We start from the raw sequence: 27,042 nt of genomic DNA, 5'->3' as shown, positions 1-27,042 counted from the left end.
CTATCAAAAGTTATTGGCCATAATAATTTCTAATCACATTGCTCAAGATTCCAATTAGAAGCTACAAAATTATGTTTTGTTTGTTCTCTAATGAATTCTACAATTATTATAATTAGTCTAAAAGGAGCTTTATCTCCTTACTTTATTAAGTATAATTACACTTTTCTCCATAATTAACTCTTTCTTCATGACAGTCAATATAATGATCATAATCATCAGACAAAACCAATTTACCAAATCAAATCAAGAAAGCACATCAACCACCATCAATAAACAAAACTAATCCTACCAAAATAATTGCCTTAGTGTAAAAAATAATAGTAAGTAATTTTTTTCGATCTATCGCGGTATAATAGTGCTCGCAAACTAACATGAACACCAACAACATAAAATGAATGTACAATACAAAATCATGATCCTTATCTTGGCATCAGTTGACAACTATGATCTTTAACTTTAGGTGTGCACAAATAGGCACTTAAGCATCTATAAAATTGAGCAAATTGACTCATTTGTTGTACGTGGATTATGCCAGGTAGGACGTGTGTATACTTGTTCAATTTTATAGAAGTTTAAGTACCTACTTGTGCGCATTCAAAGTTGGAGGGCATAGTTATCCGTTGAAATCAAGTTAATAGTCATATTTATGTATTCTGCCTAAAAAAAATAACAGCACAAACATGAAATAGATGCATCGCGGATGTTATTGTAGAGAACACGTCCAACACTCTTGAGTGTGAGGATGATATTTGAAATTCAATCAGAATAATCTACGAAAAGAAAGGTCTAATAGATACCATGATAATTATTTATGTGGAAAATATTTTTATGTAATTTATGAAATTCACAAGGCACCACCCATGACTAGCTACTACCCTACAACCTTACAAGATCCTAATAATTAAACAAATCACATGGAAACATCATGCTTTTCCACAAGGAAAAGAACAAGATTAGCAAAAACATGATGCTGACCCATATTCTTGACCTTCCACCACCCAACCAAATCCTTCATACAACCAGGCCCTTTGCTTGTGTAACAATTGTCTACATGTATTTTGTCAGGATCCAATGTTTTAGACAAAGGCATTGACTTATAAAAGATTTAGAAAATGAAACTTCCTTTCTTTGTCCACCTATAATAATAGCAATGTACAATAGAGCATTGGCTAGCAAACAACAACAGAAACTAATGTCTTTGTTGTATTCATATAGCCTCATATTCATATTGGTGGGTCAATATTCATTAAGATCCAACAAAATTCCACCACAAATCACTTCTTCTTCTTCTTCTTCCATTCTTTTCTGGTCCAAAATTTTTGACTTTTTTTGAGTCTTTATTCACACTAGTTAGTAGTAGGATCTGATACTAGTGCAACAATATTTCTGAAGAGTCTGAGGGATATAGGCTAGTAGTATTCAACTGAGGTATCAGGGCAACTTCCATCAGAGAGAAATTCTTTACTGAATGGAGGAGGAATGAATGGTGGTGAAGTACATCTTAGAAGTGCCCAATTGACTCCTTGGAAGAATGGATGGTGTTTGATTGCTGTAGCACCCATAGTTGACCCCATTCTTCGCGCGGGATCCTTAGTAAGGAGTTGTGATATCAGGTCTTTAACTGGGGCTGGCATTGATGGTTCCTTGGGGAATTCGAGGGCTCGAGCAACGATGTTAGCTAGGGTTAGTTCATGGTCTATACCTTTAAAAGGTGTTACTCCATAAAGCAACTCAAATATGAATATCCCTAGAGTCCACCAATCTACTGCACTACCATGACCTTCACCTGATACAATCTCCGGTGCCAAATACTCGTGAGTTCCCACGAAGGACATTGAACGAACATCGACTGGTTCAGCTACAAATTCAGGGCCACCAGCATGTCCTGCCTTCTTCTTTCGCTTTCTTTTCGGGTGGAAGCATGAAACAGCAGGTACTATACAGTTTGGAAGGATACATGAAGAAGCTGTGAACTTTGGTGGTTCAATTTTGTACTCGTTTTGTTGAGGTCCACCATTAGGTGTATTTTGGCTTGAAATCACTTGAGCTGGTGTTGATGTAGAGGTGTCACATTTTAACGAGAGATCAAAGTCCGTGAGCATGATATGACCATCTGATCGGACCAAAACATTTTCAGGTTTCAAGTCGCGGTAAACTATTCCCATCATGTGAATGTACTCCAACGCTACCACCACCTCCGACACATAGAACCTGTAGATACCATGAGATTAGCAAGTGGTAACATGAGGATTTTCACTAAGGAGATTCGAAATATAAAAAGTTAAACACAAGAAGATAAGACTAATGGAAGCATCTGAGGGAACAAAGAAAAGAACCATAGTTAAATGAAGCAAGAACTTTATGACTCAAAACTTTTTAACGCCCACTTTTTTATCTGGTATTCGATATTTGTATTGATTCTGAGACACACGAGAATGATTAAATAGGAAAGTGCTCCCAAGCAAGATTTTTTTCATGCTAAGGTTCGAAACCAAGGAGGATCCAAGACCTCGCGGCCCAATTTTCGCTGCACAAAGAAGTTTGTTTCAACTCTTATCATATGGGGAGGGGGACCAATATGCTTCTTTAAAGATAGCAAAACTACTCTATACTTTAGTTTGTGGAATATATGCTGGCCCCCTAATTGTTTCCCCATGCAACGTAGCAAGATTAAAAAAGTAGGTCCTTGAAACATTGTCCCTATATCATGGCGCAACTTTACTGTCCTCTTCTCCTTTTTGTGCTCTTCGTTTGGTTGCTTTCCACAAGTGCAACATCATTACATTTTGTACTAGATTAATTAAAATGAGAAAAAAAAAGTTTGTGGGATATCCGCAAAAGAAGAAAATACCAAGGATTTTCACAAGTGATACGATAACAAAATAGAAAGACGAACAAAGTAAATGAGTCAAGTATAATAACAGCGGTCCGAATTAACATGAGCACAAACATCAACTAATTCCACGAGGTATATGTTATCTGCCACTAGGATAGGATATCGACTATCTAGGTAGACAATGAGCAAATTGAAAAGATAATGCGAGTATATTAGAATAAACTCACCCACATATTAGTTGAAAAGTATGGCCTACACAAACAGGGCATATCTTTATATGCAAAATATATCCTTGTACTTTGTAGGCAAAACAATGAACATGGGAAACAAGAAGGGAAAGACTATGTGCCCCCAATAATTCTGATTAGTTCAGTAGGTAGTATTGCATTTTGACAAAGAATTAAATTATTATAGGACATTATTTTCCGTCTACTATTTTAGGTGTGAATTGTTGATCTTTTGGTTAGTACAAGTTTGACCGACAAAGTTATCTGGTATAATATACTATAATCTCATAAGTGGGTCTTGGGAGGATAGGAAGTACGTTACCCTTACCCTAACCTTTGTGGGGTAGAAAGATGATTTCTCAGAAGCCCTCAACTTTAAGAAAAATCGTGTTTCAGAACATTTTTGCGAAAAATGCACAAGCAAAATGCTAAAAGTAACAGTAACGAGAGTAGAAATAATACTGATAACAAAATAAAAAAAAAGGAAGAACCGTAGTAATGATGTTACTCCAGACTATGACCATGCTCTACCACTGACAAGGGAGAAATTACTCGACTACTTACTAACTATGTATTCGATATAAGGTAACAAATATTCTGTATAATTAATTGAAATATGTACAAACTGTCCAAACATAATGATTTTATAAAAATATAAAAAATTATCTGATTTTTGTTTTTTTGTTTCATATGTCACAAGGGATCGTATAATCAAAAGAGAGGTCCATCCAAATCATAAAAATCCAAATGTAGGCAGTGAAATGTCAAGTCAAAAAAAGTAATAATCTTGAGAACAGGATTTTCTGCTCAATCAAAAACTACTTCTAAAGTAAAAGCTAGAGAAATTAGATTTGAATAATTTCTACTAGTTTCCTTCTAGTCATATTATTATTTTTGGTCTAGCTAGGTTGTGATTATCTGTATAACTTGTGTACCAACATGGCATATTTGTCAATTATAGGAATAGATCAATTTATTGCAATATAATATGGGACCACTTTGGTAAAGAAAATATTTTAATAAGAAAAAAATAGTTTTCAAAATTAAAATTCCAAATCCCTTATATTAAGGAAAAGTTACAAGGCAAGACTATTCCTTAATTTTGGGAATGATAACTGGAAAAGTATCACATTTTTAAAATGTTTGTTTGACAAATTTTGGACTTATAACAATAGAATTTCATACTAGAACATTACCAAAAGTAGAATTTAAATATTTGAAGAATTAACTATCTTGATTTCATTAATAATTTTATATAGAATCTTCGCAGACTATCTTTCTTAAGAAAGAAGGTAAAAATCTTTTCGAATTAGATTCCACATAATATCAATGAAGATTAGTCTAGAGTGATCTTTAATTAAAAATAATTATTTTTGTTAAAAGCCTTTTAAAAAAAAATGTAATTCTTACTATTATAATCTAAAATTTAATTAGATCGCAAAATAAACACATAACATCAATCAAAAAAACCTAAAATCTACACAACTACTCAAAACTTTAGTGATTCCATGTTCATTCTTTTCGAGTGTGATAAAAAATAATAATCACGAATTTAATTGATAAAATGGTAAAAAAAGTAAAGTATATAAAGATTTTATCTCTATTTCGTGAAAGTCTCTAAAAACATATTAGTAACAGGGTGAAGGTAGCATAAAACAGGAAAAAAATACTCTAAATCAAATATACTTATAGTGAAATATATCATCAATCAATATTTTTTAAATTTAAAAATTTGATCTGAAGTGTTGGTTAATTTTAAAATCATTTTATTTCACCATTTATATTAAAATAAAATAGCGAAACTACTATATGGTATCCATATAGAAGGTGAGATATCTCCTTTATAAATATTCTTATTTATCTTATCTAACGTACCAATCTGCGTATTTATAACTGATATTGATATTATAAAATTTTAGTATGAAATATATTCTTTTAAAAAAAAGGACTAGAGAGGTGATTAGCTCCTTCCTTTTTCACATGCACTTCATCAAGTCAACTATTAAAAAATTAATGAAATATGTATTGATTGATTAGTAAATAGTAATATACCCACTCCTATCATGATCATTAAAAGCTCTATCACTCCAACTAAACCATAATAAATAAATCCCAAAACAATTATAAAACACAAATTCTATTTTCCTAAACCATTATGCTTTTAAAATTGATTAATTTAAATTCACATTTCTTTTTATAATTTATGATAATAATAATAACATTTTTAAAGATTCGAACAACTTAATTCCATGTGGCGAGTAAGTTAAACTTTGACTTTTAAGTATAGAAGTCATAATACTAAGCACGTGTGGATCACAACTTATAATAATAAATTAAACTAATCATAATTTTCTAATTATCTTTCCTAATTAATTACCATTTTAATCAATGATCCAGTGTGCACAAGTCCACCATAGATCCAGTGTGGCCAAAGTGAAAAGAAGAAGAAAATGACACTGACCAACTTAGATGGAACCATAATACTGACAAATTATCAGCTCCAACACCACCTGGTGGACCCCACAGGAGCAAAACAGAAAAGATAGGATCGAGAAACTCATTCGAATTCAATGAAAAATCATACATAATTATTTCCTTTGTTTCATTTTTTATGTATCGTGTTTTTGTATTTTGAGATTTAAATAAATTTATTCGTAGACGTAAGTCTTTTTATAGATTTTTTTAAGATTTTAATTTATCAATTATTATGACTTACAGTACTTTATAAATTTTATTTTAAAAAAATTAAAAATTTCATAAGCAATACTCGATCAAAAGAAAAAATATTACATAAAATGGGAAAGAGAATAGTGTTTTTTTAATTGGTTAGTGAAAGTATTTAGTTTTGTCACTATCAACATCAATATCAAAAAAAAGTAAATTAGTTATGAACTTTGTAGCTAATTTGATAACACGAATTACAAAATTAGTAGTGATTGAAGTTGATGTGTATAGTTCAAACGTACTATGAGAGTAGAGAATAGTGTACCTGACAGCGGATTCAGGGAAGCGTTTCGCCGGTTGACGTTGCCGGAGTACGTGTAAATCACCGCCGGGGCAAAACTCCGTTAATAAACACGACCATTTCGGTGAATCAATAGAAGCATAAAGCGTCGGAAGGAAAGGATGATCTAACATTTCAAGTATTTCCCGTTCAGTCCTCGCTCTTCCTTCCTTATTACGGCTCGCAAGTTCCTTCTTATCCATAACTTTCGCTGCAAAGTACGCCGATACCGCCGTCGATTTCGAAATCTCCGTTACCGGAGCAGCTTTGATTTCCGCGAGGAAAACGGAACCTATATCGCCGGATCCTAATCGATGGAGGAATCGGAGATCAGTTAGAGAAATTGCCGACGAAGTAGAAGTTGAAATACCACGTGTAATGGCGTCCCAGTAAGGATCACCGGAAGGAGTAGCGGCGCGTGGCTTAGTGATATGGTGGTGAAGAGAGCTGGATGAGATAGAAGAAGCCGTAGCCGTCCATGTGGCTTCGGAGCCGGAGCTAGTCGACCGGTTAATGTCAGTGGCGGTAGTGGTGGTAGAGTTGAAGCTGATGCTTTGAAGATCATCGGCTAAGTCGTCGAGCCATGGCTCCATTTTTGGCTCGAGTTTTTTTTTTGGGAGAAAGAAGAAGAAGAAAAAATGTGAGTGAATAAAGAGATGTAAAGAGCTTTTTTAAGGTGAAATTTTTATTTCCTCGGGGAGAGAAATTCGCTTTGGGCCGTGAAAAAAGGTAGAATTGGGCCACGTAAAGTCCGTTGTTTGTGTAGTAGATTTTGGGTACCATTGGGCCCATAAAATATTTTCTTATTCTCGACACGCGATATGAAGTCATGATTTCGAGTTAGTATTTGAACGTACGATTTGGAATCATGATAAATCTCATATTATTTTCTTCTAAATGATTTAGGATTCTAAATCAATGTGGCGACTTAGTTTTTTGTGTTCGTAGAACCCTAATCACCTGGAGAAGGATTGCTCTTGACCTTTGTGTACGTGAGAGCTATAACGTGTTTGTGGAGAAGGATTGCTCTTGAACTTAGCGTTCGCTTTATAATGGATGAATAAAGTTGTGCCTTGCGATTTTTCTTTTGTTTCGTAAGACATAACTTGTGTCTTACGAATTATATTTTCCTAATAAATTCTTTTGTTTTCTAAAGATATTTTTGGCCGCTTTCTTATTAATCAAAGTGCTAAAGACTAAAGGACAAAAATTAAAGATTATTAATTTAAGAGGCAAAAATTAAAAGCCAAAATAAGAACATTATTTATGAGGGAGAAAATTAATTATTATTCGTGTTTTATCTTGCATAAAATAATGTTTAAATTTATACATAATTTTTATATAGAGAGAGACAACATAAGAATAACCAATTACAACATAACTAAAGCTATGCGGTGTATCAAATAAACAACCAAATACTATATTGTCAATACTAAATTTCATCACGTCTTAAGTATGAAACAAAACTTTTTAGTATAGCAATTATTTTATATGATTTTTCATCTAGTATTCGATATTCAGATTGAAACTGTACTATCAAATTCACGTCGTGCAGAATCTCAGTTTTTTTTATATTCAAAGTTCAAACACGAGATCACTAATTAAGGAAACCAAAAAAAATCTCTATTATTAAATAAACTTACTGTATTTTAAAATTATGAATTTGCAAATTGTAGTGTTTGCTATTTATTGCAATTTTTTAATTTTCCTCATATTTACTAATTTTCATGCTAAAGCTCAATCCACTATTGGTGAGTTTTTGGTTATCACGTACTTATATGTTGAATCAGAAGCGTATTTACATTTATGAATATATGTTATTTATCAATGTTTCCTCATACTTTATATTTTCTAAGTATTTCATCGTAAATTTTATATTTATTTTAATCGCGATCTTGGTTGATCGTGCTCTTATCCAAACATCAAATTATTTAAATCAAAGGAGAAAATATTAAATGAGAAAATGATAGTAAGAAAAAGTTAAAGAATAGGGGAATAAATTCGAAAATGACTATGATGGAGAACAATTTATTAGCCCCTTAGTTTGAATTTTGAAATTGTTACATTTATGGTTGTTCGAGGAATAAAATAAAATAAAATTAAAAGTTTGGAGATGTAGGTTAAATTATTTTTTGGTAGTAATAATTGTGGGTATTCAACGTTACATCAAACAAGCAAATTTAATATAATGTGTTTTGATATGAGTGATGCTTAAAATAAATAGCAATATTTGAAGGTAAAGTTGAAAAATTGGTTATTAAAAATTAAAGTTGCGATTGGATATACGTGAACTCACTAAAATTGGTGGCATAAAATCAATTTTAATGGAGTATTTTATTTTTTCTGCTCAATATGTTTCAAAAGAAAAAATAATCTATAAATTTATGGGAAAATTACGCGGTTAAATAAATTTATACTACTTAATTACTCATCATAGTTATAGTTTGCTATAATTACTACTCACGACTAACATTATACATTAATTATGTGGGCTGACTTCGAGTTTGTATTATTAACCACATTTATATATGTATAATTCGCCAGAATTTACAAATTCATATGTATAATATACAATTATTTAATCAATATACATATACAATTCACCTCTCTCCCACTCTCTTCCTCTCTCGCTCCCCTCTTTCCTCCCTCTCCCAATCTCGCTCGTCTCTCCCTCTCTCTTTCTTACTCTCACTTGTCATTTATACAAATGCATATGTAGAATATACAATTATCTAACCAATATACAAATACAATTAACCTCTCTCTCACTCTCCGCCCTCTCCGGCTCGCCTCTCTCCCAATCTTCGCTTACCTCTCTCCTTCTCTCCCAATTTCGCTCGCTCTATCTTTTCTCTCTCAATCTCGCTTGCTTTTTATACAAATACATATGTATAATATACAATTATCTAACCAATATACATATACAATTCACCTCTCTCCCACTTTTTGCCCCCTCTCTCTCACCTCTCTCTCCCAGTCTCGCTCGACTCTCTCCTCCCTATAATATGTAGCTACGAATTGTAATCATCAACCTATAGCTATGGAGAGTAATTAGGCTATTTTTTAGTGGCTATATGTGAAAGTTCCCTTAAATTTATTATAGATTCATACTTCTTTAACTAGAGTTGCTAGGTTCGAGTCTTATAATAATATCTGTCTTGTGTTGGAAAAAATATTTGCTCTCACAATTGAATTAATCAAAAATTTTGATACAAAGATTAAACATTAGATGAAACTATAAATCCCTCAATTTAGAAGCTTGATTATCCCTCTGATCAACTTTGTGGACACACAATTTACTTGAATTTTTTTTTTCCTTCAAAAAAAATTAGCTTTTAAAAGTTAACCAAAAAAAAAATTTGTAATATATAGCCAAACTATGTTTTGAAAAAAGGAATAATATAAACCAAATAAGTCGGTGAAATATTTCCATATTTATTCAATCTTTGTCCTACTCTATATTTGTAATTATGTCCAACAAATTTATAACAATAGAAAAAATGTAGGTCAAATGGATCGAACGGATAATTATGCATTTATGCTTAATGATTTAGCTTGTTAAATATCAGTATTTAAATATATTTAAATATTAGTCATCAGTAAATTATCGATTGATTTGAATATCGACTAATTATTAGACAGTGCATTGATTCAATCATTTCAATAGTCATTTCATGCTCTACTTAAGTTGAGTTATAGTAAATCACGTTGAGAAATATAAGAAAATCCAAATTTTGACAATAATTTTTAATGGGTTAACGTCTCACTCAATATTCAATAAGAAAATTAAGTAATTCACCTCTGCATCAATATATCGTTAACTTTAAAAAGTTAATATGTTCACCAACTATTAATTCGATCATCCAATATCAATACGTCAATAAATTAATTTTATAAATGACTTATCGATTACGATTCAATTTTGTTAAGTCCTAACAAAGTACTCATCTATCTAGTATATATGTTATATATTAAACAAGAAATTCTACCTTGCCTCCTAAAGTTATATCAAATTCACAATAATAGTCTATACTAATAATAGAGGACCACAACTATAAATTTAATTAATGAGTATTACTTATTATTCATATTAAAAGTTTGTATAAATAGTGATTTTGTACACCTTATTTTTTCAGCCAGTATTGTTTTCCAACCACCAGTAATTATTTGTTCATCTATATTAATTAATTCAAAGAAGTTACTTTTTTTGGGACATTGAAAAATACATTATCATATTACTTACTTCAAAGTTTAGGGGACAAATTAAAAGTTGACATAAATATACTAGTACTATAGTCTAGAATTTAAAATCTAAGTATCTATTATTTTTCGATTTCCACCCGACGTCCGGAGTCCATATTGGAGCTCCAATTAAATTTGGTGTGCGCTCTGTAGGGCCCATTTGGGAGTGACGCTTCCAACAAGATTTTCTCCATATTCAAGGCTCGAGCCACAGACCTTTGGTTAAGAGTGAAACACTCCCACCAATGCACCACAACTCATGTTGATAAACCTAAGTCTCTATATTATTATTTGAAAAGAAATACTATATATTACTACTCAATAAATTATTTATTTAAAATTGTACGTACATGTCAATACTCCTAAAACACACATATGATGATTGCATATTTAAAAGAGGCTTCTAAAAAAAATCAATCATATTATTTAGGGCAAATGACAGAAATTACATACTTTTAAGGTAAAATTACAATTTGTTCCTAATAAGTTTATAATTACAAAAATCTTTAAAACTGATACAATAATACAAGCCTTGATACATTAATTTGGTGCGCGAGATACATTAATCGTTAAGTAAGATACATTACATTTTATACATGATACACTAATCTGATTACATTTCATTCATGTTACACTAATCTGATGCGCGAGATACATTGATTTGATGCGCAAGATACATTAATTTGATGCACGAGATACATTAATATGATGCGTGAAAATGAGGAATTTTGAAGATTTATAAAATTATTAGAGGAAAATGGTAATAAAATAACTTAATTGTGAAATTTCTGTTATTTTCCATATTATTTATGTCATCTATTTACTAAGCAAGAGAATGCAAAAACACATAAAAGAACTTGATACAATATAAGAAGCCTTCTTAATATAAGATTTGGGCTATTTATTTGACTTGAGAAAAAGAGTGGTCAGGCCCAAATAGAAATTGATTGTTGGCCAAGCCCAAATAGCTTTCAAAACAACAAGTTATGTTATAAAAAAAAGGAAATTTTCATAAATATACTATAATAAAAAAATATTTACCATTTATAGTAATAATATTTTTTTTCACTTGACCACTTTTAATTCATTTATAATACAAGTTTAATACATATTACAAAGAACAATTTATTATTCACATACAATACAAGTTTTAATGATGGATAATACACTTATTACACATTTTAATACACTTATAATACAATGTGACAATTTTTACCAAACAAACATAATATATTTCAAAAAAATAATTATAATTCAAATACATTGCATACATAATTCACTTTTATTACATATTACAGATTTATCACAATATTGCTATAAATGATAATAAACAAAAAGTATCGCTAAAATCAGTAATTATTTTTTAAAATGTATTAATTTATGTAATTTTTCCATCAAAAAATAGGGCCGAGCCTAAATAGATAGGCATGACAGTGGGTTGAGACCGTGTTTGACATATGTTGGAAATAGTGTTTTTTCTTAAATATATATGGATGTGAAATCGATCAAAAGTTAAAATTAAATTTTTTAAGATTGAAGCGGATGCGTTTTTTTATTTTTGTGTCTCTCTTGATCAATCAAAAGTATAAGCATACATTTTAATTAGCAATTTATGATTTGAGCTCGATATATCTCATTTCTATACATTATATCTCAGTTTTAGATACACCATTCAACATTTAAATACAGCACGTCTCGATTTCGAATACATTCCTTAATATCTTGATGCATCACGTAAAACGATATATCCGATCGATACATCATGTAAAATAATTTATCTGAGAATAAAAGAGAGAAGAGATTTTTATATTTAGTAAATTTTAGAATATATAATAAAATAAGTTGCATATTAAATAATATTTCCTTATTATATATAACGATATTGTTATAAAGAAGTAAAATATAATATTTTTTTAGAAAATTATGATTATCATAGTGATTCAATTTTAGTTTGAGTATTTTTAGATGTATAAAATTATTTTTATTAAAAAATATTTATCTAGATATTTTTTTTTTTTTAGGCGAATTCAAATTTAATCGAACTTTCGAAATGAGAAAAAAGGATGGGAACACCGACTCATTGTTTCTCTTGTCCGCCATTTTTGAGCTCTTCAATACGAAAACAAAAAAAAAGCAAAAAGATAGAGTGTCACTTCTCGTGAAATTTCCCCCAAAAATTCAACTCTTTCTTCATTCAATTTCACTCTTCTTTTCTCGTGATCTTCAAAGTTATTGTATTAATCTCTTCTCTGTTTTCGTTATTTTCAATTTTGTTCTTGTATCACTTCAATTTTCTCTATTTTATACGCAATTACAGTTCAAAAAACCTTACTTGTTTCCATTTCAATGGAGTTTTGACCTTTTGATCATCTTTTTTTCAGGTTTCTACTTCTACACACTCTCTCTCTGTATCGTTGCATCTCTTTCTTCATTCAATTTCGCCCCTCTTTCTCCTGTGCAAAGTTTTTTTTTTTTTTTTGTAATAATCATTTGTGGGTTTTCGTTATTTTTCATTTTTATCAACTTTATCTTTGTGGGTTTTCATTATTTTTCATTTTTTTCAACTTTATCTTTGTGGGTTTTCGTGTTTTTCTTTAAAAAAATCAACCTTTTCCTTGTACCCACTTCAATTTTTTCTTTTTTATACGCTTATATTGTTGAAGGAGCCTTACTTGTTTCCATTTCAATGGAGTTTTGAGTTCTTGATACTTTTTCATGTTTCTGCTTTCTACCTCATATAAATTTTTTCTCATTCGGTTTTACTCCTCTTTCTCATGCGTGGGTTTTTGTGATTGTCAAAAAGTTCAACTGTGTACTTGTACCTACTTCATCTTTCTCTCTTTTGTATTCATATATAGTTGAAAGAGCCCTGCTTGTTTTCAATTCAATGAAGTTTTGAGCGCTCTCTTCAATTCTGATCATTTTTTTTCCAGGTTGCTGCTTATGGTGGATAATAACAAGTTTAGGTTGGTTTTTCCTTCTTTTTAAAAAATATTTACAAGAAGCTGCAAATTTGTCCTGTTGTATTGGATTTTTTTAATCTCTTCTGCTTTTTGTTAATTGCTGATTAAGTTTATTTGGTGATGCCATGGGACATCTATAGATTACTGAAGACATGGCCTTAGATAGGAAGTTATTTTGGTCGCAGATTAGGGTAATAGATTAGTAGGTAGTTGAGCGTCATCTCGTTGTTCCAGTGGATAGGTTTTTCCTTTCATACATGTTGTCCAGCATTAGTAAGATCTGAACTAACTAATTTATCAACATTAATTTGCTTTTAAGTTGTGACGACCTGGCTGTTCATGCTCTAAAAGATGAACCATGCTAGACAAGGTTAATTATATATGTATTCTACAGACTTGCAATTCCAGGGAACTGCATGATGCTTTTATTCAGCTTGTTAATGCAGTCACAATAGCAATAATAATGGCGAGAAATAACTTAAGGCAATCAATAACATTGAGCTTACAATGTTTTAACTTGTCCGATTAATATCTACAGTATATCTGACATTCGCTGCTTGTATCAGGCGTTGAATGCTGGAAACAAGAAGCAAGAAGCAAGTACCCAGTATGGTCGCTCTTGTTCATCTTTGGAGTTAAACATGATTACTCTCCATTTTGGGGAGTTTCTGATGTACTGTTTGATTTGTGTTTTTCTTCCTCTTCATATTGCTTTGTTGGAAATGGGTTAGAGAGTTACTGGCGGACGCATTAAACTTTGTTTTTCTCAGTCTTATATATATATCTTTAGGAATAATGGCTAGGTTGCCTGGTAGTAGTGAGATTACAGAGTTACTAGATGATCCTGCATCTAAACTGAATAAAGGTGCACAAAAACATCATAACGTAAAGCATATAGAGAAGTATTGTATTGAAGATGATATTAATAAACTGTTTGAGGCAATAGAGATTAGGCATTCCAGTAGGGGTGTCAAAGATGTGACGAGTAAACGTGCGATGAAAAGGCCAATGAGATCTAGCCCCTCTCGTGCATCAGGCATAGGAATTTCTGAACCTGTAAGTTTGAAGCAGGCCTTGAGAGGGTTATGCATCTCTCAGGCATCAGAGCTGGCTGCTGTTAAGAAGCAATTGCCAAAAGCGTCCAGGTTGTCTACAGTCTCAGAAACAGGAGCTGTGAAGAGACTGTACAGCGCTGTCATAGTTGAGGCCAATGATCCTGAACATAATGATGATGGAGGTATACAGAATTTGGTGGAGATATCCCTCGTTCCGGAGAAGAGTATGGTGGATTCTTTGCATAAGAGTCCTGAAAATGTTCCAGTGCAAGAACAATTCACTTGTGAAGATGCATTGAAACATAAGGCAAGTGAAATAGCAGCAGAAAGTGATGCCCTTTGTCAGTCAACTGATGGTTATGAGTACTTGGAAGAAGTGTCTGGCCAGAAGACGACATTGGAGTTGCCACATTCTTCAACTGGAAATTGTACTGATAAAGTGGAACTAGTTCGAGATCAGATGGTGCCTTCTGTAAATGAAGCTCCAGCAGCTGCAATTGTAGCAGACAGGGAGTACGAGCAAGATTTAAATTTTGTCTCTTGCTCCTCGTTTTTTGGTGCTGGAAATACAGTCACTAATCCTACCTCTAACAGTCCAAGTCTGATAAAACCAGTTTTCAGAAGCAAAACCTTTTTTAAGAAGAAAGTTTTATCTTCTTTCACCAGCCGTCCGAAGCATTCTAATGGTGGAACTGATAGTGATTTGTCTTGTAGCACAAGTGAGTTTCCTCGTCAGACACCTGAATGTGCTCAGAGGAACAATCAGAAAGAAGAGGTAGAAGTTAGTTCATCTTCTCTGAATTCTGGTTTCGCCAAACTAGGTCTGAGCTCAAACAACTGTAACAAAGCAAGAAGTATACTAACACAGTCTGATGAAAGATCAAGGTCAAAGGAAAAGGGGCAGATGTCTCAAAGTTCGAAGAGTAGTATTGGGGATTATAGCAGCACCACAAGCCTTAGTGATGAAAGCTATCTCAGTGGGTCTAGTCGCAGTGGTTACCGGCCACATATGTCAAAAGATTTGAGATGGGAAGCTATTGTTTGTGTTCAAAAGCAGCATGGAAATATTGGCTTTAGGCATTTTAAACTGCTCAGAAAACTTGGAGGTGGGGATATTGGGAATGTTTATCTGTCTGAGCTAATGGGCACAAACTGTCTGTTTGCTGTGAAAGTCATGGATAACTACTTCCTGACCAGCAAGAGGAAGATGACGAGAGCTCAGACTGAAATAGAAATTCTTCAAATACTCGATCATCCGTTTCTCCCAACTCTCTTTGCCCATTTTACCAATGACAAATACTCGTGTTTAGTGATGGAATATTGTCCAGGTGGTGATCTGCATGTACTGCGACAAAAACAACCAAGCAAGAGTTTCTCTGAACAAGCTGCCAGGTAATTTTTCCTAAATAGTGTACTTATCTTTGAAATTATATCTTTTTTCCCAATTCTCAATATGGATTTCAAAAACAAAGGTAAATAAATGAGCAATGAAATAAAGAACATGTTGGAGCCAATATGTTGTGAAAATGTCTATGTTCACAGCCCAAAGGAATCTCATCCATGTACCAAAATTACTTATACTGATAATTTACTGATAAATGATAGCTTGAACTTTGCTGTCACAATTATTTTTATTACATAGATAAGAACTCCAGTTGTGTTAATGTGCTGTTCTAACCCATGTTTATAACCTAGCACAGGCAAGAAAGTAAGACAAAATTGGAAACTTACCTATTTTCTTTGTTTTTGAAGAGGTTGAAAACATCTAATAGTTGTTTCTCCTTTAAAATTGTTTTTTTATGAAAAAAAAAATCATCTTTACTGCTTTTATAAAATAATGTGCCAATCAAAATATCAAAGTAGTTAGTTTGCATTACAGCTATTTGCTTTTTCTGCTATTTAATGAAGATATTATTCCCAATAATTTGGATCTTCAAACAAATTGTGACTTTGTAAGGGAGGTTAATGAAAATACTAAGTTCGAAAGAGGGAGTTTCTGCATCTTTAAAATTTGAAGGGTCAGCGTGGCAGTATTCAGAAACCTCCATGTTCCAACATTATCTGCTCCTTCCCTTAATATTTTCACTTTTGTATCTTTACCTTTTTGGCTTTTCCATTTTTCTTCCTTGAGCATTGATCTTCTGTGTTTGGCAGAACTCTGAATTTCTGGTAAATGCCGCTTTCAGTAGAAGACGATATCTAGAGATTGCTAAATGACAGCTAATGACAGGACGGCTGTGTACTAACAGTTGATTCAGTTCAACGTAAAGAGGGGGGAGGATGAAAATGTAGGAAAACAAATGCTGAAGCAGTGTAGTAAAAAAATGGAAGTTTTGTAAATGAGCTTCCATTTCAGTTGCATCCCTTCTTACAACAACACTATATAAGGAGACTTTTCTGGTTAATTAATTGGGGGAGAAATGAGTTGGGATTTGCAACCTTTTTTTCGAGTGTTTAATCTCTTCAGATATTATGATTCCTTGATTTTGTTTCACATTTTAAGACGAGATATTCAAAATGAGTCTAAATATTTTAACCTATGGATGGTTTTTTTGACTTCTTGTGCAGATTTTATGTTGCTGAAGTTCTTCTTGCATTGGAATATCTTCACTTGCTTGGAGTTGTCTACCGGGACTTAAAACCTGAGAATGTGTTGGTCCGAGAAGACGGTCATATCATGCTGTCTGATTTTGATTTGTCTCTTAGGTGTGCTGTTAATCCTACCTTGATGAAATCGTCTTCTCCCATCATTGAGCTTCCAAAAAAGTCTAGTCCGTGCTCAGCTAGCTGCATAGATCCCTTCTGCCTACATCCATCGTGGCAAGTATCTTGCTTTGGCCCCAGGTTTCTATCTACAGAAGCAAAGACACGTAAAATAAAGGCTGACCTAGCTGCACAAGTCTCGCCTTTAACACAGCTTGTTGTGGAGCCAACCAACGCTCGATCCAACTCATTTGTAGGAACCCACGAGTATCTAGCTCCAGAGATTATCAAAGGTGAAGGTCATGGCAGTGCTGTAGATTGGTGGACCTTTGGTATCTTTCTGTACGAGCTTTTATACGGAAGGACTCCTTTCAAAGGGCCAGGAAATGAGGATACACTAGCCAATGTGGTTTCTCAGTGCCTCAAGTTTCCAGCTAGTCCTACAGTTAGCTCTCATGCAAGAGACTTAATCAGAAGGTTGTTACAGAAGGAACCCGAGAACAGGTTAGGAGCTATGAGAGGGGCAGCAGAGATAAAGCAGCATCCATTCTTCGAGGGACTTAACTGGGCGTTAATTCGATGCTCAACACCTCCAGAAATGCCTAGATCCTATGACTTGACAAATGTCGTTGTCCCTGATGCCAACCGACTAAATAAGGAACGCGACAAGTGTCAAAATGAGTTGAAAAACATAGGAGAGGACATGGAGTTTCACATGTTTTAGATTACAGTAGTCTGAAGGTATGAGAAAGGAGAGTTTGGTTTTACATTTTACACATTGTGTCTGATCTATGTAACTAATAGGCAGTAGTGTCACATATATATATAGTGTACATGTTCTACAAAGTGCAACACATGAACATATATGTAATCATGTTTCATAAAATTGTTGACTCTGCTACTATGTATCAAAGTGATATTTTCTGATGTCCAATTGGAACAGAAAAAGCTCATTTACAAGCTTTAGTGGGCAAACTTATCATGTAACTAGTAACTGTGTTGGTTGGAGGTAATAGATTCTTCCTAGAATCAGTTGACGTATTTACGAATTAGTTGAGATATACATAAGTTGGTCTGAATGCTATGATTCAGATATGTAACGTAAAATAAATTATATTCGATTTGAATATCAATTTTGGGTTGATTTTACAAATTTTTTCTCGAAAAAATCATATTTTAATTGCGCTTTCACTATATTAATTGTACTTAAACTTTTTAACATAATTAAATAGAAAAAATAGAAAAAGAAAATTTGAATTGCAAAGTGACTCCAAGAAGTAATCAAATTTTTCTATTTGGTCATTAGTCAAACCACAATCAACCTTATAGCTCTGTATTATAATTTTTCTTTCATCCAAATATTAATTTGAATAAAAATTTCTGTTCATAAATGTGTTTTTTCCCCTCCCCAAATTACTAAATGACAAATATTAAGATTGCACTTATGATATATGATACAATTTTTTCAAAACGAAATATAGTTATATTTAGGATGTTATACAAATACAGAACACATATGATGATATAATATTTCAATTGTTTTTGGTTCATACAATATTTGATACAAGTCTAATATAATTAATATCTGTTGTACGAATATAACTCCGTCACCTAAAAATGATGATGCAATTTTTTTACACATATTCAGTTAATATGGTACTATGTTTGATACAATTAATACACGTCACCTGAATATAACTCTTTAATGATTGATACAATTGATACCTACGTAATACAAACTTTTTTGCTTAATACATAAACTATAATTATATCTATGTTTCATAATTATGATCTAAATTATATGACATTTTATCATTTTGGCCTTTTAAAATGATTTCTCATTTCTCAAATATCTTTTTAGCTTTATTGTTGCATTACCAGAACCAACCACCATTGAAGTTTTGAGTGATGAGGTCCTTACTCTTTAGTACAGTGACAATTCCAACCCCTTCAAAATTACCAAACTGCCATCACTCTCATTATGCTGCTCCTCACTCTCTCAAATTCCCATTTCTCACTTCTCTTCTTCCTTCTAAATACCCATTTCTTCTTAAAGAAAGCTATAAAAGTGTAAAAATCAAAGCTTTAATGGAATCAAGAATGGACTCAAGTACAAAACCTTTTTCTGTTCTCTTTGTGTGTCTTGGAAATATATGCAGAAGTCCAGCTGCTGAAGGTGTTTTTACAGATTTGGTTAAGAAAAGGGGGCTTGATTCAAAGTTTAAGATTGATTCTGCTGGTACTATTAATTATCATGAGGTATTTTCAATTGGGGGTCTGTAAAATTTGTAGTTTATGATTGATTCTGTTGGTAGTATTGATTATCATGAGGTATTTTCACTTGGGGGTCTGTAAAATTTGTAACTTTTTGATTGATTCTGCTGGTAGCATTGATTATCATGAGGTATTTCCATTTGGGTGTCTGTAAAATTTGTATCTAAGATTGGTGCTGTTGGTAGTATAGATTATTATGAGGTATTTTCACTTGGGGGTATGTAAAATTTGTAGTTTATGATTGATTCTGCTGGTAGTATTGAATATCATGAGGTATTTTCACTTGGGGGTCTGCAAAATTTGTAGTTTATGATTGAATCTGCTGGTAGTATTGATTATCACGAGGTATTTCCATTTGGAGGTTTGTAAAATTTGTAGTTGATGATTGATTCTGCTGGTAAATTGATTATCATGAGGTATTTCCACTTGGGGGTCTGTAAAATTTGTAGTTTATGATTGATTCTGTTGGTAATATTGATTATCATGAGGTATTTTCATTTGAGTTCTGTAAAATTTGTAAGTTATGATTGATTCTGCTGGTACTTTTAATTATCATGATGTATTTTCAATGATAATTAAATGTAATTTTTTATGGTTTTGAATATTTCTTGGAGTTGATCATGTTATAATGTTGCTGTTGTTTTTGTTTGTCTTAAAGGGAAATGAAGCTGATCCAAGAATGAGGGCTGCTGCTAAAAGGCGTGGAATTGCGATAACGTCTATATCTAGGCCAATTAGGGCTTCTGATTTCAAAGATTTTGATCTCATTCTTGCTATGGATGAGCAAAACAAATGTGGGTTATTGCACAATCCTGTGTCATATTCTGGGTTATGTTTTTTTAGTTTTTCTTTTTATTAGGCCCATTTCGTTTTTTAATAACCGTGGTGTCGTGTCAGTTTGTGCATACCCGGACTAATTCCATAGGTACCTGTTTCCTTCCACCAACACATATATCTGGTAACTCTGTCACCAAGTTTTGCTTCTACTGAAATTTGAACTAGAGACCTCATGGTTAAGGGTCTATCTTGATTTTCCTACTTTATGTTCAGCTCCACATCTTCTTGGTATAATCTTGATGGTTTGAACATATGTACCGTATCAAGAACTGATTTGTTTTATAACACACAGCTGATATTCTTGGGGCTCTGGAGAGGTGGATCCATAGAGAGCCATTGCCAGCTGATGCAGCGGAAAAGGTTTTTGAATTGATAAGTCTTATACTGGTACTGTTATCAACTGCATTTCTCAATTCTGTTATCCTAAAAGTGCTTTTAACATTCAGGTCCGCTTGATGTGTTCCTACTGTAAGAAGCATCAGGAAACTGAAGTTCCAGACCCTTACTATGGTGGAGCTCAAGGTTTTGAGAAGGTAATGTCTGATAATCTCATAATCCATCTATCTTGTTACGCCATGATGAATAACCCAAAAGCTGCCTGATTTTCACATTTTAGATAGCGGAAGGCTTCTTGCTCCTAGCTATACTGGAGAATCTCAATTCTCACAGTGCTTACTTTGTTAATTTTAATGTTGGAGCATTATGATAGTCATAACACAATATGTTATGTTCTGTTGGCTTGAATTAAGTAGTTAATTCTCAATACTATGCCATATAATGCCTCGAGCTGTCAAATAATACAGAAGTATAATGGTTTAAAGAACCAGTGCTCTTGATACACAATTGCTAACCACATTTTCATGGAAAGAATGGATGATGAATTGGAGAAATCATTGAATTTGTCCTCAACACTTATGATTAATGAAGAAAAAAGTCTAGTTTATGTGTTCTTTGAAATTATGAGGGAATGACTTATTCTGCTTAGTTTATATGTTATCTATAATACAGCCTGCTTTCTTTTCTTATACTAGAAGACTGATCTTGAAATACTAGTGCCATTTGAAAGGTGCACACAATAGCCACCTACTCATGGAGTCATGCTTACATGCAGTAAAGCCCTACTCAATAGAAAGTTATCCAGCTTCTCACCTCATATTTCCTTCCCTTTGGCTTAGCCTGCACGGAGAAAAAAAAGGAATGGTATCTTGAGCTATGGCCCTGATAGCTACTTCTCCCTTCACTTCTTACCTTCTCGTTTAACCATTCTTCTAACTCCCTAAGACCCTAACGGCCTAACCCTTTCCAGTCCCTCAATCTCCCTGAAGTCGTTAATTAACTCTGTTATCCTGACCTCAACCCTCCCTAAGTCCTACATATGAATCCTGATGCTTGTCTTTCATCAGCCATAGTTATAGTCTTATTGGTATCTTCAAGAAAGTACATAGGACAAAAATAGTCCTAAAATTTAGGCTATCGACAAGGATCGTTTGGAATATTTGGTTTGGAAAAATCCAAGGAGGTATTTTGGAGAACTTTTACCAAGTCCTTGTATGTTGTAAGAGGACTTCATATCTAGAAGAAAATTTTATAATTTGATGTTTCAGTAAGTGCATGGAAATTTGGATACCTTTGTAGTTTCCCAAGGTCTTCTCAATGAGCCAAGCACATATTATCTTTTAATTCCTGTTGAATGATTTCCACAGGAAATGCTAGAAAAGCCCCATCTTAAAAAAAGCAAAAGCTCTTTACAATGAGAAGAGTTTCTGCAAGAGGTCATTTCTGAAGGTCTTAAAAGACCTTATTAATTTACTAAGATGCTGTGTTGCTGCTACAATTTATATATATTATGTGTAAACACTGTTCATTTGGATGAGTCAGTTTGCTTTTGTTCGCTGTTAAACTTGCGGTTGATGCTTACTGCCAGTGCCAGCAACATGCATCTAATTCTCAACTCTACATCTTGCTCACAGGTACTAGATATGCTTGAAGATGCTTGTGATTCACTGTTGGAAAGCATTGTGACAGAGAACAAATTTTAGGTTCATAGATGTACTTTAATCACCAGTATTCTTACTGCCAATAAGGCAATTGGTTATTCAAAGCATATACCATGTACTCTACTGCTCATTGTTTGGACTACCGCGACTTGTATAGCCGGTCTGGTTCTAGCCCATGGTATGCACTGATGTGTTTATTGTTTACCTGGCAAGTTAAGCAAAGATCTGTAGAAATACAAACTTTAAGGTGAATGATGAACCTTCTTGACATTAGTCCATGTACTTTGTCCTGTTTCCCACCTCCCTCCCTCTTGGCTCTTTCGCGAAAATTATCTCGAAGAAAAAATGATCCACTACCACCTGCCAATTCTGCTGATGATCTTTGGTCATGAGACATTTTCTTCTTTTTGCTCATGCTATTTTCTTATGTGGTAAGAAGCAGGAGCAGAGCTAGTGAATCCCTCTTGCTGAAAAAGTTCTATTGTGCAAATAGGGTAAAAACTAGTTCTTTTGGTTATATATAAGTTGTTGAATCCCCTTGAAATGCTATACATGGCATACTGCTACAGAATGGGGTCGACTATATGAATCTTTACTGACAATTATTTTCCATTTGAGTTCATCTCAGGTCAATAGTACACACTTAAGGCTTAAGTAACAAAAGTAAAACTTTCATATGATGAAGGACTGTTTAACTCCTTTTCGTGATCGTTTTCGCCTTGGGTTTGAACTCAGAATGCTTGAAAAAGCACTTAGAAGTTCTGTATCCTCCACATTGATTACCATCTTTGCAGCCTCTGGATTGGCAATAAGCAGCTTTGCCACTAGATATCCTGCAATAGTCCATGTCTGAAACAGACGTGCTTGTTTCCCAATGAACCCTCCTCGCCTTGTATCGTAGTATTCAGGCCACCTATCTCTAGATAAGCGTCTTTCTGCAATCTTAATTGCTTTTTCAGCTATTTCAGGCCTCTTCATTTTTATGCATGCCACAGTCAGCTGAAAACAGTTCATGTTTACAATAATCAATTCATCTTTTCTGCTGTCAATGTATCTCTTTACATGTTCGATTCTACTCTATGTTAGAACATCTCTGTGAATGAAACGTACCTGCCAGAGCAACGTTGGCCAGGATCCTCCATTATGGTAAGACCAAGGCCTGCACCAAGTATTCAGAAACATCAGCAAGGTAAAGATAGAAAACAATCTACACATTACAAGAAGAAAAGAAAAAAAAGATGAAGACAATACGTGTTTTTCGGATCACCACCAGTAATAATGCGCCATTCCTGGCCTTCAAGAGCAGGATAACATATCTTCAGTGGCATATCAGCTACTAAGTCCTCCCATTTGGCTTCAATAAGATCTAAAATGGCATGTGACTGATCTATGTTAGCAAGACTGCTTACAATGGACCAAACGTTCCCAAGTGAAAAGAACCGAAAATCCATGTGAGCTGGCTGCAGGTTTCCGATAAGATAACCCCCTTCACTAGGCATCCATTCCACCAGCCAGGGAGGAATTTGATCTGGATATATATTGAACTTATTGATTGCATCATATGAATACTCCTCCGTTTTGTATCTATAGATCTCGTTCAATTTTTTCACATCGATCCAGTAGTATTCCCTAATATGAAATGACAATGCTAGCAATCGATTGTTAAGTGCTCTAACAAGGTCTGTTGATGCCTCCTCTGGAGCAAGCATCTCCCGTGCACCAAGTAAGGCTGAATAATATAACGCCTGCAAAGCATGAAATATCATGATACGAAAAAAAGAAGAGTTTCCTGAATGCTCCCCTTATTAGTTCTATGGTTTCTTCACTGTCGTTTTTCCTTTTCATAACTACTTTCATTTGCAGCACTTGAGCTGAGGATCCTTCGGAAACAGTCTCTCTACCTCCACAAGGTAGGGATAAGGTTCGAGTACTCTACCCTCCCCAGACCCTAGTTGTAGGATTTCACTGAGTATGTAGTTGTTGTTAATATGATTAGCTTAGAACCAACAGTGAGTATCTTAACATGAATAATTTCACTTTTCCATTTGACAAGCTTGTTGCAGACAGGAAAAAGAAAAGACCTGAATTTCCAGAGGGTGGCCATGGATTCCCATGCGACGATCTATCATGCAAGAACCGTCAGTCACCAGCAAAGTGGGAAACATATCAAAGCCATCTGCAAGACATAGCCTGAGTATCATCTTCATTCCAGTTTGGACATCAACCCTCTCCTGAAGAGAAAGATCTCCAGAGCATTTCCCATATGCTCGCAACAATATAATCCACCATAATCCTGGAATCAATTCATGGAGTCAAAAATCTTCAGATATACACCAAATTTGCTATTCAAAAGTTACCAAAGATCACCTGAATCAACAGGAGCAACTCGACCAATTGCTGCCTCACCGAAGTCTGGATCCAGTACATCTTCTGTTGCAGATTCGTCATTATCAAGTGGAATTGTACGCACTTTGAAGCTGGCAGGCATAAGTCCTTGACCTGGACTATAGCAATCCATTGTTTTCTCCCAACTCTGTTTGGAATAGAAAAAGATGCTTAACAGGCAAAAAACTAATGGAAGTGAAAACTTTTCCAACTTCACAGAGTTAAGAAAAGTGAATCTCATGAATGAGTTCATGTGAAATATTTTATCTATTATTTTGAAAACCGTGGTATCCGGATCAGTTTTCTCGACTAATACATGTATCAGGTAACTCTATCCACCAAGGCTATGACAGACGGGAAGAAACCATGCATCAAGTAGCATTTTTCTTACACATTGTACTGGAGAATTACTTCTATTTCAAATGGAGCCATCTCTCACAGGTAAATAGGGAAGAGCTAAGAAAGCTAATTTGTACATACCAGGGGTTAGGAGAGCTGAATCACCCTCATAAGTAAATAGAACAAAGTTCTGTGCATTACAACAACCACAACAACAACATACGCACTGAAATCACACAGGTGGGATCTGGGAACGGTAGAGTGTACGCAAACTTTACCAGTGAAATCCCAAAGATATGTGCATTACAACAGACATGAATTTCAATATGAAGGCAATCAAGCTGAACACAGAACAAAGTAGTTGTTTAAGATAGTTTGAGTCATTTTACCTGCAACTGAAGCGTGTGAAGTATAAAGTTCCTCACGATATCGTATTCTCCTTTTAGAAGGAATGCTATCCCAGAAGGTATAAAATCGCGTATAAATACTTGATCATAGTTTAGCATAGTTGCTTCACTTGGATCATTAGCAGCTATAGTTCCAACTGGACTGCCACAGTAATAAACCATGGCAGCTCGCAAAAAATGCCACGCTTCATCCTCAATAGACTCCGTATTGGTTCTAGGCCTACTATTAACTGAGGCAGCAGTCTTAAAACCTTCACTGAAAGGCCTAGCTCCATTTTCCTGCTTCATGTTCTGTTCATCTGGAGCAAGATTTGGAATCTTTGGAGACACTGTGTGCATTGACTTCCCATTTCCACCTTTAATGATTGTCTCACTTACTCTTTCAGGTTGTTGATAATTGCAGATCAATAAGTTTGACTGACTATGAAGCTTTTCTCCGCGGAAAACACTATGTAAGCCATGAAAAGCATGTAAACTCGAGCAATCTTGCAGCTTTTTTATACCGTTTATCTGTTTATACCTCCAGTCACCGTAATTTCTAGCTTTAAAACAACGTTCATAACAAAGTAAAGAGTTTGACTTCACCAAGATTGAACTTGTTCGGACTTGACATGAAAGCTCACTGGATAAAAGCTGTAGGGCAGCTTCTGAAGCCCCCATTGTCAGTAAGTATCTGAAATTGATGATACCTTCAGCTTTGCAGCTATTGTAATAATTTCTGGATTTAATCAACACATTTACATGAAATAACATAGTTTAATACAGAAAAAGGGACAATCCCCAACATGAACCAGTCATTCCTTATCAAGAAGACCAGTTCAGCAAAATGATAGAGAAAACTGAAACCATAGTATCAGTTTAGAAACCAAGAAAAGTTTCAATAATCATAAGAAAAGATCCCACCTTTCTCAAAGATCTCAGCTTTTCAAAACAAAGAGATATTCACTGTGCTAACTACAAAGGGTCATCATCCCTTAACAAGAAGGCCCCTTTTAATGGACATTTCAGCCAAATGATAGAGAAAACTGGAAATCAAGAAAGCTTCAATAAGACATAAGAAAAGACCCCATCTTTCTCAAAGATCTTAAGTTTTCAAAACAAAGAGATATTCACTGAGCTAACTACAAAGGGTCATCATCCCTTAACAAGAAGACCCTTTCCAATTTGACATTTCAGTAAAATGAAGGAGAAAATTAGAAACCAAGAAAAGACCCCATCTTTCTCAAAGATCTCAACTTTGCTAAAAAAAACAGATGTCCACAGAGCTAACTAACTACAAAGGGTCATCAATCATCACCCCTTAACAAGAAGACACTTTTAAATTGAACATTTCAGCAAAATGATTGAGAAAACTGAAACCATATAATCAATTTAGAAACCAAGAAACTTCAACAAAGAGCTCATCTTTCTCAAAGATCTTAACTTTTCAACACAAAGATTCTTGAGCTTGCTCAGTAAAGTAGGTAAAGATAAAAATACTGTGTTCTCCAGAAGGAAACAGAAGAAGAGAGCACTAACACAGAGATATATGTGGTGACAAGAAAAAGGGGTTACTGAATTTGCTTACCAATTGGAATATAATTTGTGAAGATGTTTACTTTATTATTACTGATTTAAAGGTAAAATCTTGAAGAAAAATAACTTGGGCTTTTTTATGAATTTTCTGGGGAAATTCTTGAAACTTTTATAAAAAAATTGTATGAATAAAAAATACAAATTTGGAATCCTCACACTAGTCGCAGTTGAGTTAGCAAATTGAAAAAAAAAAATTAA

General features: G+C 33.8%; 5 protein-coding genes across 7 annotated transcripts; 3 read left to right on the top strand and 2 right to left on the bottom strand.

Annotated features, from left to right (window-relative positions):
* Positions 1 to 787: 787 nt before the first annotated feature.
* On the bottom strand, positions 788 to 6,724 carry LOC107003029 (serine/threonine-protein kinase D6PK). The gene is made up of 2 exons (XM_015201274.2): positions 6,053 to 6,724; positions 788 to 2,211 (listed from the first exon to the last, which is right to left on the bottom strand). Exons 1-2 carry the CDS (start codon positions 6,658 to 6,660, stop codon positions 1,410 to 1,412), a joined length of 1,410 nt encoding a protein of 469 aa, XP_015056760.1. The 5' UTR covers positions 6,661 to 6,724; the 3' UTR covers positions 788 to 1,409.
* A 5,830-nt stretch (positions 6,725 to 12,554) lies between these two features.
* Positions 12,555 to 17,966, top strand: LOC107005046 (serine/threonine-protein kinase D6PK-like). 2 transcript variants are annotated; one of them, XM_015203511.2, is made up of 4 exons: positions 12,555 to 12,690; positions 13,243 to 13,275; positions 13,839 to 15,719; positions 16,896 to 17,966. In XM_015203511.2, the coding sequence occupies exons 3-4, from the start codon at positions 14,068 to 14,070 to the stop codon at positions 17,752 to 17,754; spliced, it is 2,511 nt and encodes an 836-aa protein (XP_015058997.1). In that variant the 5' UTR covers positions 12,555 to 12,690; positions 13,243 to 13,275; positions 13,839 to 14,067; the 3' UTR covers positions 17,755 to 17,966. The 2 variants fall into 2 exon arrangements, with proteins under 2 accessions (XP_015058997.1, XP_015058998.1); XM_015203512.2 differs by lacking the exon at positions 12,555 to 12,690 and adding an exon at positions 12,847 to 13,127.
* Positions 17,967 to 19,130: 1,164 nt separating this feature from the next.
* LOC107004477 (low molecular weight phosphotyrosine protein phosphatase) lies at positions 19,131 to 20,597 on the top strand. The gene is made up of 3 exons (XM_027912752.1): positions 19,131 to 19,289; positions 19,963 to 20,098; positions 20,434 to 20,597. The coding sequence occupies exons 1-3, from the start codon at positions 19,131 to 19,133 to the stop codon at positions 20,595 to 20,597; spliced, it is 459 nt and encodes a 152-aa protein (XP_027768553.1).
* Positions 20,592 to 22,416, top strand: LOC114074861. Its single transcript, XM_027912910.1, is given in 3 exon segments — positions 20,592 to 20,629; positions 20,631 to 20,663; positions 22,112 to 22,416. Coding segments are annotated over 3 exon segments (135 nt in total). The 5' UTR covers positions 20,592 to 20,596; the 3' UTR covers positions 22,181 to 22,416.
* A 203-nt stretch (positions 22,417 to 22,619) lies between these two features.
* Positions 22,620 to 27,002, bottom strand: LOC107004475 (alkaline/neutral invertase E, chloroplastic-like). Of its 2 annotated transcripts, XM_015202674.2 has the most exons (7): positions 26,837 to 27,001; positions 25,252 to 25,942; positions 24,506 to 24,671; positions 24,220 to 24,431; positions 23,390 to 23,883; positions 23,249 to 23,297; positions 22,620 to 23,137 (listed from the first exon to the last, which is right to left on the bottom strand). In XM_015202674.2, exons 2-7 carry the CDS (start codon positions 25,927 to 25,929, stop codon positions 22,811 to 22,813), a joined length of 1,926 nt encoding a protein of 641 aa, XP_015058160.1. In that variant the 5' UTR covers positions 25,930 to 25,942; positions 26,837 to 27,001; the 3' UTR covers positions 22,620 to 22,810. The 2 variants fall into 2 exon arrangements, with proteins under 2 accessions (XP_015058160.1, XP_015058159.1); XM_015202673.2 differs by having other exon boundaries at positions 25,252 to 27,002.
* Positions 27,003 to 27,042: the final 40 nt, after the last annotated feature.

Source organism: Solanum pennellii, chromosome 11 (genome assembly GCF_001406875.1).
Source record: "Solanum pennellii chromosome 11, SPENNV200".
NCBI lineage: Eukaryota > Viridiplantae > Streptophyta > Magnoliopsida > Solanales > Solanaceae > Solanum > Solanum pennellii.
Note: the sequence above shows the minus strand (reverse complement) of the source record. Positions and strands in the feature narration are given on the sequence as shown.

Coding starts and splice junctions, on each gene's coding strand:
- LOC107004475 (XM_015202673.2), bottom strand. CDS start 26,022: ATGTTATTTCATGTAAATGTGTTGATTAAATCCAGAAATTATTACAAT. Junction 24,672..25,251: donor TTCACACGCTTCAGTTGCAG/GTAAAATGACTC, acceptor TATTCCAAACAG/AGTTGGGAGAAAACAATGGA. Junction 23,138..23,248: donor GGCCAACGTTGCTCTGGCAG/GTACGTTTCATT, acceptor AACTGTTTTCAG/CTGACTGTGGCATGCATAAA.
- LOC107003029 (XM_015201274.2), bottom strand. CDS start 6,660: ATGGAGCCATGGCTCGACGACTTAGCCGATGATCTTCAAAGCATCAGC. Junction 2,212..6,052: donor TTCCCTGAATCCGCTGTCAG/GTACACTATTCT, acceptor TGGTATCTACAG/GTTCTATGTGTCGGAGGTGG.
- LOC107005046 (XM_015203511.2), top strand. CDS start 14,068: ATGGCTAGGTTGCCTGGTAGTAGTGAGATTACAGAGTTACTAGATGAT. Junction 15,720..16,895: donor TTCTCTGAACAAGCTGCCAG/GTAATTTTTCCT, acceptor CTTCTTGTGCAG/ATTTTATGTTGCTGAAGTTC.
- LOC107004477 (XM_027912752.1), top strand. CDS start 19,131: ATGGACTCAAGTACAAAACCTTTTTCTGTTCTCTTTGTGTGTCTTGGA. Junction 19,290..19,962: donor GTACTATTAATTATCATGAG/GTATTTTCAATT, acceptor TTTGTCTTAAAG/GGAAATGAAGCTGATCCAAG. Junction 20,099..20,433: donor TATGGATGAGCAAAACAAAT/GTGGGTTATTGC, acceptor TATAACACACAG/CTGATATTCTTGGGGCTCTG.